This window comes from Staurois parvus, unplaced genomic scaffold (assembly GCF_062004578.1).
Source record: "Staurois parvus isolate SC_StPar_1 unplaced genomic scaffold, SC_StPar_1.0 ptg000022l, whole genome shotgun sequence".
Taxonomy (NCBI): domain Eukaryota; kingdom Metazoa; phylum Chordata; class Amphibia; order Anura; family Ranidae; genus Staurois; species Staurois parvus.
The window spans coordinates 2,848,076-2,861,940 of NW_028317818.1; the positions used below are offsets into that span (position 1 = coordinate 2,848,076).

At 40.9% G+C, this 13,865-nt stretch overlaps 1 protein-coding gene across 7 annotated transcripts in view; it reads right to left on the reverse strand.

The window, feature by feature from the left end:
- Positions 1–4,506: 4,506 nt before the first annotated feature.
- Positions 4,507–13,865, reverse strand: part of NPRL3 (NPR3 like, GATOR1 complex subunit) — a 249,808-nt gene continuing 240,449 nt past the window's right edge. For all 7 annotated transcript variants that reach the window (XM_089691819.1, XM_089691772.1, XM_089691798.1 and 4 more), the window contains 2 exons: positions 10,841–11,033; positions 4,507–4,766 (listed from right to left, as the gene is read on the reverse strand). In XM_089691819.1, coding sequence (XP_089547945.1) covers positions 4,592–4,766; positions 10,841–11,033 — 368 coding nt within the window. In that variant the 3' untranslated portion in view covers positions 4,507–4,591. The remainder of the gene's footprint in view (positions 4,767–10,840; positions 11,034–13,865) is intronic.

The following is a 13,865-nucleotide window of genomic DNA, read 5'->3' on the forward strand; positions in this document are numbered from 1 at the left end:
GCACCGATCATCAGGGCACTGATGATCGGTGCCCTGATGATCGGTGCCCAGCAGTGACACCCGCAAGTTCTGCCCAGCAGTGCGCCCACTAGCCCCGCCCACCCGTTCCCAGCAGTGCCCCCACCTGTGCCCAGCAGTGCCCCCACCTGTGCCCAGCAGTGCACCCACCTGTGCCACTCTGCAGTGCCACCTACCTGTGCCCAGAAGTGCCACCTACATGTGCCCAGAAGTGCCACCCACCTGTGCCCACCCACCTGTGCCCACCAGTGCCACCCACCTGTGCCCACCCACCAGTGCTGCCCACCAGTGCAGCCCAGCAGTGCTGCCAGTCAGTGCCCAGGGGTTGTGCCAGTCAGTGCCCAGAAGTGATGCCAGTCAGTGCCGTCTATCAGTACCCATCATCAGTGTCACCTATCAGTGCCGCCTATCAGTGCTGCATATCAGTGCCGCCTATCAGTGCCGCCTATCCGTGACCCCTAATTAGTGCTGTCTATCAGTGCCGCCTATCCGTGCCACCTCATTAGTACTGCCTATCAGTGCCCTTTAGTGCTGCCTATCAGTGCCGCCTCATCAACGCAAATCAGTGAAGGAGAAAAAATACCTGTTTGAAAAATTTTATAAAAGAAACAAACTTTTTTTTTTTTTCAAATTTTTTGCACTTTTTTAATTTATAGCGCAAAAAGTAAAGCGCCCAGTGGCGATTAAATACCACCAAAGCTCTATTTGTGAGAAAAAAATGATCAAAATTTCATATGGGTACAATGTTGCATGACCGCGCAATTGTCAATCAAAGTGCGGCAGCGCTGAAAGCTGAAAATTGGCTTGGTAAGGAAGGGGGTATAAGTGCCTGGTAGGCAAGTGGTTAAAGGCAGTTCAGATCAACGGCAGTTTCTCAGCTCAACAGCAGTTCAGCTCAACGCCACTTCAGATTAAAGGCAGTTCAGATTAAAGGCTGTCCTGCTTGAAGGATCCTCTGGTAGCTCGGTGTGTTTGCTGGCTGAGCTGCCTTTCAAGAGCAAGGCGGAGCACAGCTGCTTGCTTGGTGGGTCTGTCCACGCATTACAATTGTGAGGGACTAATGGCGACCCTAGGAAAATAAACAGGGTGCATATAAGATACCACAGTCAAAACTGGGAGGGCACTGATAATTTTCACCACTACCATCATTTTGCCCCCAGAGCGCAGCACAAAAAAATGTAATTTACCTTAAGCTGGCGGGTGTAGTGATGTGCAACGTTGGCAGGTCTCTCTTTCACGTGTCCCCCACGCCGGTGTAGAGCAAGCCTCTCCTCGTGTCCCCCAAGGCGCTGTAGAGCGGGCCTCGTGTCCCCCAAGGCGGTGGAGAGGGGGCCTCGTGTCCCCCACGGCGGTGGAGAGCGGGCCTCGTGTCCCCCACGGCGGTGGAGAGCGGGCCTCGTGTCCCCCGCGGCGGTGGAGAGCGGGCTTCGTGTCCCCCGCGGCGGTGGAGAGCGGGCCTCGTGTCCCCCACGGCGGTGGAGAGCGGGCTTCGTGTGCCCCGCGGCGGTGGAGAGCAGGCCTCTCCTCAAGTCCCCTGCAGTGGTGGAGAGGGTGTCTCCTCTCAGCGGAGAGCGGATCTCCTCTGCACCTATCCCCTCAGCGGCGCTGCCAGTGTAATGGCGGTGCCGCAGAAGCCAGAAACTGGAAGTTGTAAACCGGAACTCGGTTTCACAATGAGGCTTGGAGCTAGGGGCGGACTGACCATTTTGAAACTCGGGCACTGCCCAAGGGCCCGGGGTCAGTAGGGGGCCCCATGAGATGCCTCTGGTACCTTTTTCATAGGCTTTTTTGAGTTTGGGCAAGGACACAGGGGCCCCATGATCTCCTATTGCCCGGGGGCCCCATGAGTTGTCAATCCGCCCCTGCTTGGAGCGCAGGAGCAGCTGCTCCATGCATCATCTGTGCTCGCCAAACAGGAATTTCTCCTCGCATTTGGCGAGCGGCTTTTTCAAGCCCTGATCTAACAGCAAATTTTCTAGTTTTAGCTAGAATAGAGAATGGTTAAAACCTTATGAGGCTTTTTTGCTGTCCACATACTATTGGAAATGGTCCAAATTGAGGGGATATCTCCTCCAGGACAGTGATGCTAAAGCAGTTCTAAATGCAAAAGGTTTTATTCTAAAGCATTCTCTGCATTAAAGTAAAAAAAACCTAATACCAGTCCCCCCCGATTTCAAAACACTTACCTCTCTCAATCTGGCGTTGTCCTGTCAAGTTCTCTCTTACCTAATACACAGGAGTCTCCAAGATCAGTGGGAGCCATAGGCTCCTGCTGCTGTCAGTCAAATCCTGTGGAGAGGGAGCAGGTATCGTGGTCATCATGTCTATGGATTCACAGAATCCAGCTCAGGAACACACCCACATGAGTGCCCCCTCACATGTCAGCTTGCTGCGGTGGCACTCAGAGAAGAGGAGAAGCTGAAAGCACTGGCAGGGGGACTCCAAAAGAGGAGGTAGGGACTGCTCTGTGCTATAAAATTGAACACAGCACAGAAGTATAACATGTTTATTATTTTAATGAAAAAATAAGCTTTACATCCCCTTTAAACTGTAAAAGTTTGGATTTCACATCACAGACTACACCAGGGTTTGCAATTCTTCAGAATGTACCAAATGCCCAGTATATTGTAAATACCAACTACTGATCCTGCTTGCGCACTTTAAAAATAAAAATATTAATAAAAGTTGCCTTAAAAACTTGATTTATTGTAATCATATGTAGGCTAACAAATTACATCAGTATTGGAGTGGATTTTTAAAGTTTCAATTATCACTCATGGCTAGAAAACGTTGGCATGGGAAAAAATACTATTTAGAGTAAACCTAGTATGAGAAAAAAATACTGCCATTGCCAACCTTCTTCTGAAAATCATGCATACAATATGAAAATAGTGATCCCTGCACTCTCCGACCTGGTTCATTCATCACAATTATATTTCATATTTCACATACAAAAAAAGCAGATTAAAGATTCCCAATACCAAGATTGTTTCTTGTGTATAAACGTGTTTTCTCAAGGTAGTTACCTTAAAGTACATTTATACATGGAAAAAGATAAATGCTATTGGCATTCTTATCTGTGCGTTTCTGTTAAATAAAATTGTAGCAAATGAGGTCGGAAAGTGAAGGAGCCTCTTTTTCTTCATACTGAATACAGCAGTTAAAAGTCAGAACAGTGAACCTGGGGAGTCCTTTAACCTCTTTCCCCCCTCCCTATAGCAGAAATACTGCTACAGGGTGGCAGGGCTGTGCAAAGTCAAGTATATATATGTGTTTTGTATCTCTGGGTAGAGGGCGCCATTGGTGGCTACGGATGTCAATCAACGGGTCCCGGATGGAGATCCCCACCAGCACCTCGTGATCAGTAACACTGACAGGGGAGAGACCTTTGTGTTAACAACACAGGTCTCTCTCCTGCCAGCAAGAATATGCTGCTGTGCATTTCTCTGCACAACAGAGAAATACACAGCAGCATGTTTCCCTAGTAAAACACACAGCACGTTATGTAAAACAGCACACAGTTAACCCTTTTTTTTTGCCCCAGATGTTAACCCTTTCCTGCCCAGTGTCATTAGCACAGTGTCAGTGCTTTTTATTAGCACTGATCACTGTATTAGTGTCATTGGGATCTTAGTGGCAGTTAGTTACCACCCAGTGTTAGAATGCCCACCGCAGTCCTGCTATAAGTCGCTGATCACCACCATTACTAGTGTAAAAAAATAAACATTCCAGTATATATACCGCCATTTGCAGATGCTATGACTTTCACGTAAACCAATTAATTTACATGTATTGAGATTCTGTTTTTGCAAAGACGTAGCAGAATAAATTTTGGCCTAAATTTATGACTAAATTTTATTTTTTAAATTTTTTTTACTGGATATGTTTTATAGTAAAAAGTCAAAAAGTGTTATTTTTCAAAATTGTCAGGCCTTTTTTGTTTATAGTGCAAAAAATAAAAACCGCAGAGCTGATCAAATACCACCGAAAGAAAGCTCTATTTGTGGGAAAAAAGGACAAACTTAATTTGGGTGCGGTGTTGCATGACCACGCACTTGTCAGTTAGAGTAACGCAGTGGCGCATTGCAAGAAAATGGCCTGGTCAGGAGGGGGGGGGGGAGGGAATAAATCCTCTGGAGGGCAAGTAGCTAAGGAAAATAAATAACGGTCTCTTTAAGACCATGAAAACAAACAGTCTAACGCATAGCATGATCTCCAAGACTGCAAATAGTGTAGAGAGATTTCATTCTCTTTATGAACTTGTCTCCTTTTGAAAATGCTAGTTGCCTGAATGCTATGTTGACCTTTAGACTTCAATACTTTGAGCAACCATATGAGGACTCAGGAACAAGCATTCAGATCAGGAATGTAAGAGAAAAACTACCTTTTTTCAGATGGAGTTGGCAAATTGTGGCTTTCATGCTTCCCTTGTGACAGGTTTCCTTTAGATAACAAAGAGAATGACCCAACTGACACCTATTAGACACATTAACATGTAAAGCTAGAGAGGTTTATTTACCATTGCTTCCATTAATTAAAATATGTATAAAAGTAAACAAAAAATGTTTAGTTTTCAGCACACTGAAGGAAAGACAGATTGAAAAACAGATATAACTGGATCTTCATGGTTTGTCACTACCAACACACTCCGAAATTTATCAAACAGCATCAAAAGTTGTGAGCGTCGCATGTTCTCATTGTACATGATCTCCTCAAGATGATGCCGGCCTCGAAAATAGTGTAATAACCTAGAATGTTAAATTAGAAAAAATTAAAATGCAAATATACTCATTTTGAATACTGAAGTTGTCTAAAATTACAAAATACCTTAAAAAGAATAAATATGTTTTTTGTGCAGCCATTTTTCTTTTTTAATATTTTGGACCTAAATTATGTCATAATTCAGCACCATTTGTCCAGGCTGAATGATGCCCGCTATCAATCACCCAACCTCCTGTGAACCCATGCCTTCATGGACCTGCCCACTGTGGGCATGTTGTCACAATGGTCTGGAAGAATTTGGTGATGCAACTTCATTATGTGGTACCAGTCAGACCATCCTGCCCCCTCCACTGAAGGAAGAGGACTTCAAAGTCACATGACCAGACAGAAGACTACTGGAGAAAAACAAGGCATGTGTATTATTTTCCAAATATAAACTGTGCAAGCAAGCTGTAGTTGAAAGGTTAAAAGGTAAACTTTGTTAGGGATTCATGAGACAGGCCTTTGATCTCTTAATGGGTGTTTTTACTTCCTGCTAAAAGTCACTTAATGTAAATTATAAGACATTTTTTTTTTTTAAATTTAGATTACACACACACACACACACACACACACACACACACACACACACACACACAGCGGGTAAAATAAGTATTGAACACATCACCATTTTTCTCAGTATATATATGTCTAAAGGTGCCATTGACATGAAATTTACTCCACATGTCGGTACCAACCCATGCAATCCATATATACAAAGAAACCAAAACAAATAAGTTCAGAAATTATGTTATGTGTAATAAAATGGATTGACACAGGGCAAAAGTATTGAGCACACTAACTGAAATTCACTTAATACTTCGTACAAATTCTTTGTTGGTAACGATAGCTTCAAGTCACCTCCTGTATGGAGAAACTAGTCGCATGCATTGCTCAGGTGTGATTTTGGCTCATTCTTCCACACAGTCTTCAAATCTTGAAGGTCCTGTGGGCCTCTTCTATGAACTCTGACCTTTAGTTCTTTCCATAGATTTTCTATTGGATTCAAGTCAAGAGATTGGCTGGACCATTCTAGCAGCTTTATTTTCTCTTTCTTTAAAATCTATTGAAAGTTTACTTGGCTTTGTGCTTGGGATCATACCTTGTGGAAATGTCCACCCTCATTTCATCTTTATCATCCTGGTAGATGGCAGCAGATTTTTATTAAGAATGTCTTGAATAATGTACATTTTTGCATTCATCCTTCCTTCAATGATATGACATTTGCCAGTGTTTTATGCTGATAAATAGCTTCCATACCATGATGTTCCCACCTCCAAACTTCACTGTTGGTATGGTGTTTTTGGGGGGTGATGTGCCGTGCCATTTGACCTCCAAACATGGTGGGTATTATGGCATCTAAAGAGTTCAATTTTAGTCTCATCTGACCAACTATATTCTGCCAGAATTTCACAGGCTTGTCTAAATGTTGTGCAGCAAACTGTAAAAACTGCTTCAACATACTTCTTTCTTCAGCAATGGATTCTTGTGTGGTGAGCTTTTCTTTGAAACAATTGTACCTGCTAATTCTGTCTCTCTCCAAAAGTGGCCCTTGGCTCTTCTGATAATTCAGCACCTGGTCGTGGCTGGTTTGTAGTGAAATGATGTTCTTTCCACTACCGGATTATAGCCCCAACAGTGCTCACTGGAACATTCAAAAGTTTAGAAATCCTTCTATAACCAATGCCATCAGTATGATTTGCAATAATAAGGTTGCGAAGGTCTTGAGAGAGATGTTTCTTGTGTGACACCTTAGTAATGAGACACTTTTTTATAGGCCATCAGTTGAGACTGAACCATCTGATATTAATGTGCACTGACAAGGGTCAGGATTGCTTTCTAATTACTGATAGATTTCAGCTAGTGTCTTGGCTTGCCTCGTCTCCCCTTTCTTCAGGTGGTCAATACTTTTTCCATTTCATTCCATTTTATTACACATAACTTAATTTCTGACTGTATTTGTTTTCTTTGTATCTATGGATTGCATGTGTTGTTACCGACTTGTGGAAACTTCATGTCAAAAGCACCTAGAGAAAAATAGTGACGTGTTCAATACTTATTTTGCCCGAAAAAAAAAATAAAAATATACGCACACATACACACGAAGTTAGGCCCATATATATATTTGGACAAAGGCACAGTTTTCATACTTTTGGCTCTATATGCAACCAAACTAAATTAAAATGAAACAATACAAATGAATTTGAAGTGCAGACTTTTAGCTTTAATTCAAGGGGTTGAACATAAATTACAAGTACAAATTTTAGGAACTGCAACCATTTTTATACACAATCCCTCAAATGTAATTGCACAAATGAATATAATCATAAATAAAATGTTAATTTTTTATATTTTGTTGAGAATCCTTTACTGGCAATGACGGCCTGAAGTCTGGAACCCATGGCATTACCAAAGACTGGGTTTCCTCATTTCTGATGCTTTGCCAGGCTCTAACTGCAGCTGTCTTCAGTTGTTCTTTGTTTGTGGGCCTTTGTGCCTTTAGTTTTGCCTTCAGCAAGTGAAATGCATGCACAATTGGGTTGAGATCAGGTGATTGACCCAGCCATTGCAGAATATTACACTTTTCCTGCAAAAGCTCCTGGGTTGCTTTTGCAGTGTGTTTTGGATGATTGTCCATCAGTACTGTGAAGTGCCGTCCAATCAGCTTGCATTTGGCTGAATCTGGGCTGACAATATATCTCTAAAAACATTGTAGAATTCATCCAGCTGCTTCTGTTTTTTGTCACATCATCAATAAACACCAATGACCCAGTTCCACTGGAAGCCATGCATGCCCATGCCACCACACTGCCTCCACCATGTATTACAGATGACGTTGTGTGCTTTGGATCATGACCTTTTCCAAGCCTTCTCCACACTTTTTTCTTCCCGTCTTTCTGGTACAGATTAATCTTAGTTACATCTGTCCAAAGAATGCTTTTCCAGAACTGGTCTGGCTTTTTTAAATGTTTTTTGGCAAGGTCTAATCTGGTTTTTCCATTCTTCAGGCTTATGAATGGTTTGCACTTTGTGGTGAACCCTCTGTATTTGCTCTCCTGAAGTCTTCTCTTGATTGTAGACTTTGACAATGATACACCCACCTCCTGGAGAGTGTCCTTCACTTGTCTGGATGTTGTGAATGGGTTTTTCTTTACCATAGAGAGGATCCTGAGATCATCCACCACCTTCTGTGGACGGCCATGCCTTTTTATGTTGCTGAGCTCAGCAGTGCGTTCTTCTTTCCTCAGAATGTACCAAACTGTTGATTTGGCCACTCCTAATGTTGCTGCTATCTCTCTGATGGATTTTTTCATTTTTGAAGCCTTACAATGGCCTGTTTCACTTGCATGGACAGCTCCTTTGAATGCATAATGTAGGTTCACAGCAATAGATTCCAAATGCAAATTCCACACTTAGAATTAACTACAGAACTTTTACCTGCTTAAAAGGGGTAGCCCGCACCTGGCCATGAAACAGTTTTTGATTTAATTGTCCAATTACTTTTGGTCCCTTGAAAAAGGGGAGATGACTACTCTTAAGAGCTGTAATTCCTAAACCCTTCCTCTAAATTGGATGTGTATACCCTCTTAAACCTGAGTGTGCGTACTTTCAGCCCATATCCATGATAAAACTATAGCTTGAATATGTTTTGGTAAATACCTGAAAAAAACTAAAATTGTGCCTGTGTCCAAATATATATGGTCCTAACATATATATACATACACACATATATACACACACACACACATATATATATATATATATCTACATTATATATATACAGACACACACACACACAGATAGATAGATATATATATATATATATATACACATATACACACACACACATATATATATATATATATATATATACACATACACACACACACACACACATATATATATATATATATATATATATATATATATATATATATATATATATATATATATATATATATACACACACACTGCTCCAAAAAATATTAAAGGAACACTTTGTAATCAGAGTATAGCATCAATTAAACTCCTGGGATATTGATCTGGTCGGTTAAGTAGCAGAGGGGGGTTGGTAAGCAGTTTCAGCTGCTTTGGTGTTAATTAAAATAACAACAGAAGCACTAAACTGGCAACAAGGAGACGACCCCCAAAACAGGAATGGTTTTACAGGTGGCAGCTGCTGACAGTTTTTTCCCTACTCATTTTTACTGACTGTTTTTCACTAGTTTTGCATTTGGCTAGGGTCAGTGTCACTACTGGTAGCATGAGGCGATACCTGGACCCTACAGAGGTTGCCCAGGAAAGTCCAAACTCCTCCAGGATGGCACATCAATACGTACCATTGCCAGAAGGTTTGCGGTGTCTCCCAGCACAGTCTCAAGAGCATGAAGGAGATTCCAGGACACAGGCAGTTACTCTAGGAGAGCTGGACAGGGCCATAGAAGGTTCTTAACCCATCAGCAGAACCGGTATCTTTTCCTTTGTGCAAGGAGGAACAGAACGAGCACTGTCAAAGCACTACAAAATGACCTCCAGCAGTCCACTGGTGCAAATGTCTCTGTCCAAACAATCAGAAACAGACTTCATATGGTGAGAGTATGCAGGCAGTTCCTGGAGGATGAAGGAATTGATGCCACTGAATGGCCCCCACGCTCGCCTGACCTAAATCCAATAGAACACCTCTGGGATATCATGTTTCGGTCCATCCGATGACGCCAGGTTGCAACTCAGACTGTCCAGGAGCTCAGTGATGCCCTGGTCCAGATCTGGGAGGAAATACCCCAAGGCACCATCCTTCATCTCATTAGGAGCATGCCCTGATATGGTTAGGTATGCATACAAGCATGTGGGGGGGCCATACAAACTACTGAGTACCATTTTGAGTTGCTGCAATGAAATTTCAGCAAAATGGACTAGCTTGCTGCATCATTTTTTCACTTTCAGTCCTCTGTAGGTTGATAATTTTCATTTCCATCAAACGATGGGGCATCCTTATGTTCCTAACACATTACCAAGTCCATATCAGTACAGATATCCAGCATGATATTTTTTCTCATTGAGATCTGATGTGTTTTCAAAGTGCTCCTTTTTTTTGAGCAGAGTGTGTGTGTACATTTTTGTAAATATTTTATTCTATCTTTTCATGTGACAACACTGAAGAAATGACACTTTGCTACAATGTAAAGTAGTGAGTGTACAGCTTGTATAACAGTGTAAATTTGCTGTCCCCTCAAAATAACTCCTCACACAGCCATTAATGTCTAAACTGCTGGCAACAAAAGTGAGTACACACCCCTAAGTGAAAATGTCCAAATTGGGCCCAAAGTGTCAATATTTTGTGTGGCCACCATTATTTTCCAGCACTGCCTTAACCCTCTTGGGCATGGAGTTCACCAGAGCTTCACAGGTTGCCACTGGAGTCCTCTTCCACTCTTCCATGACGACATCACGGACCTGGTGGATGTTAGAGATCTTGAGTTCCACCACATCCACCACAGTTGTTTTCCGTGGTCTTCCGGGTCTTTTGGTGTTGCTGAGCTCACCGGTGCGTTCCTTCTTTTTAAGAATGTTCCAAACAGTTGTTTTGGCCACACCTATTGTTTTTGATATCTCTCTGATGGGTTTGTTTTGTTTTTTCAGCCTAATGATGGCTTGCTTCACTGATAGTGACAGCTCTTTGGATCTCATCTTGAGAGTTGACAGCAACAGATTCCAAATGCAAATAGCACACTTGAAATGAACTCTGGACCTTTTATCTGCTCATTGTAATTGGGATAATGAGGGAAAAAATTGGTGGCTGACTAAATACTTTTTTGCCCCACTGTATACACACATACATACATATACACACATACATCCCTTCTCCGACTTATTCAGATTCTGCTATTCATGTCTGTCACAATAACCCAGCTATCTAAAACCTTGTAGTATGTAGTACTCTCCCCCTGCTGGTTGCAAGAGTAAATATAAAAAGCTGTATTTATAGGCAATAACATGGAAAATGCTATACATTCCCTCAACTCTCCAACTGTAAACCTATCACCATACACATCAACTTTACCTTGCAAACATTTTAAGGTCCTCTGGATTTTGAGCAGCAGGGACACCGAGAATGGCTTCTCTCTCATTCTGAGACAAACTTGCAAGAAGATTCTCTGTGGCTCTCTTGTTGATTGGAGAGTCTCCTCCTGGCAGCAGCTCAGCACTGGAGTTGTCCATGCTTGGACTGGTCAGAGTCATGTCATCACTACTGGCTGGTGGGGAATAATAAAGTACTAATGTTTAATACATTTTCATTGTACATTCTAAAATAAAGTAAATGCAATATACTATTATTGTTTATAAAATCCAAGGCGTAGGGTGACAGCTTTGAGAGAGAGCAACACAACGGCTTTGAAGGAAGAACTCCTTCCTGGGATGCCCAACATATTCTACTCAAAATTGAATTTTCAACTTTGGAAAGCTATACCTCAAATATATTACACTTATTTGAACCATGCAAATGTTATTCCTCTAAGAAGGGTTTATGAAGAACCAAAAACTCAAATTTTTTTACAGATCTTGGATTTCACAAAATCAACGTTTTACTACATGAAAGACCAGATTTTTAGTTTTTCATAAAACTTTGAGATGAGTATTTTACCTAGGATTGAGATTATATTATATTAGGCAAAGTCCCTAAATTTATCAGATGTACTCTGCTCTGAGGCTCCAGTTACAGTGTATCCAAACCCAAGAGAAGCAATGTAATATATACTGCAGCTAACAATTTCTTTGGTGACTGCATTAGTTCTCCTTTTGCAGAATTATTTTCTTAATTTTTACCTGGGGATCCTCCCAGAGACAAATATCCTGTTCTAGAGTGACAACACTCATTGGGGTTTATTACTAAAGGTAAATATATGGTGCACTGCAAGTGCAGTTGCTTTAGATCCAAGGGGAAGCTCAGAAATGAGGTGAAGCTCTGCTGATTTATTTCATCCAATTGTGCAAGCAAAAATGCTGTTTTTTTATTTTCATTGTATGTTCCCCTCAGATCTAGAGCAACTGCACATTCAGTGCACTATGCAGTGCACAGCCTATTTGCCTGTAGAAAATCAACCACATTGTATTGAATTTTTTGAAGGAGCATAGCCACCCTAAAATAGAAAATATGCTAGGACTACAGAGAACATCCCTCCTATCTTATGGAGAAGATGAAAGGGGGAGGAGTTGTCCTAATTCCTATCCTAAGGGGACAATACAGTGACTCCAAGAATTCAGTACAATGGGGGACATTTATCATTTTTGTTGCACCTCGTTTCCATCATTCTGACGCAAAGCACCATTCAATCCCAAATTGTGACGGATTTACTATTTTGGTGTAAATTCTTTACATGAATCAGTCACAGAAAAAACAACTGTCAGAATAGTGTGCAGGGTAAAGCAAACTGTTCCATCCGTATCTGCTTTTATGACTGTGCCATTCATTAAGTAAAATAACAGCGGTATGTACCGTACCTTCCATGGAATAGTGTGTAAACTAACTAAAAATAAGTTGCAGGACTACAGGTCCCAGTGCACCTACATGCACTTTGCTCAGAACACAGGATTGATTTGAATGTGTTTCTTAATAAGCAACAGCTGTGCTCTTTACCTTGTTGAAACTAGTGTCTTTATTGGTTATAGTTATTTCATTTTATGCAAGTGCTACTACTGATTATAATTTACTATGCTTTGAGCTGGATGTAAAATTGAAAATTTGGGTATATATAGCAAATTGTGACTATTCATTTCCAAGACTGTGCAGTTGTGAGTTAGGGAAAGGAAAGGAGTGGCTTGACTAGGGGGAAGACCAGATTGAAAGAAAAACTGTCACATGGCTAGGAAAGTAGAATCAGCTTAATTTACCAATAAAAAATAACTTACTGAAAAAAAAAATTAACAGATTAGTTTATCATTTTTCAAAACATTTACAACAGATTGACATCGGCAGATGTCGATCTAATTTATTGCTAATTATTGCTAATTTAATCTAATTTATTGCTCTATTCTCAATACTGTTGCAAACTCAAAAATGATGCAATGCAGAGGAAAATAGAGCACAAGTAAATCTGGTCAGTGTAGCAGAACTGCACAGAGACTGGAAATGTGACATCTTCTGAACAGTCACTATTGTTTCATAATTTCCATTTGAGTACACTGTCACTAGGAATGAGCCCAGGGGAGGTTTGCTTCCCGGAGGGATAGCTCAGATTCAGACTCGTATCCGAACACATCTGCGTTCATCACTGATTGTCACCCTAGAACAGGAAGTATGTTACTGTCAGGATCACCAGATAAAAAATTAATGCAATCATCACATTGTTTGTTCTTGGGTTTAGATATACTTTAGCACTCCTCACTGTGCCATTACAAAGCTAAATTACAAGATGAAGTAGCACATAGATAACCATGAAAGCCTCTCAATGCTGGGTCTTCCCAATGTGTGGGAGCCCCTTCCGTCATGCGGTTCTATCCTCTTGCTGATATTATATATATATATATATATATATATATATATATATATATATATATATATATATATATACACACACACACACACACACACAGTTGTGTTCAAAATAATAGCAGTGTGTTGAAAAAAGTGAATAAAGCTCAAAATCCTTCTAATAGCTTTTATTTCCATACCTACAAATGCATTGGGAACACTACACATTCTATTCCAAATCAAAACGAAGAAAAATATATAAAATTTGTGTTGTTCCTCTAAACAAATTGAAGAAACGTGAATATTAGACTGTTAAAAAAAATAGCAGTGTTTGTATTCTTCTTTACAAACTCAAACATTCACTATATAAACTGAAAAATGTTTGAAGATTTTGCTTTCCTTTGAATCACTTAATATTTAGTTGTATAAGCACTGTTTCTGAGAACTGCTGTACATCTGTGTTGCATGGAGTCAACCAACATCTGCCACCTGTGAACAGGTATTCCAGCCCAGGATGATTGGACTACATTCCACAGTTCTTCTCGATTTCTTAGTTTTGTCTCAGAAACGGCATTTTTGATGTCACCCCACAAGTTTTCTATTGGATTAAGATCCG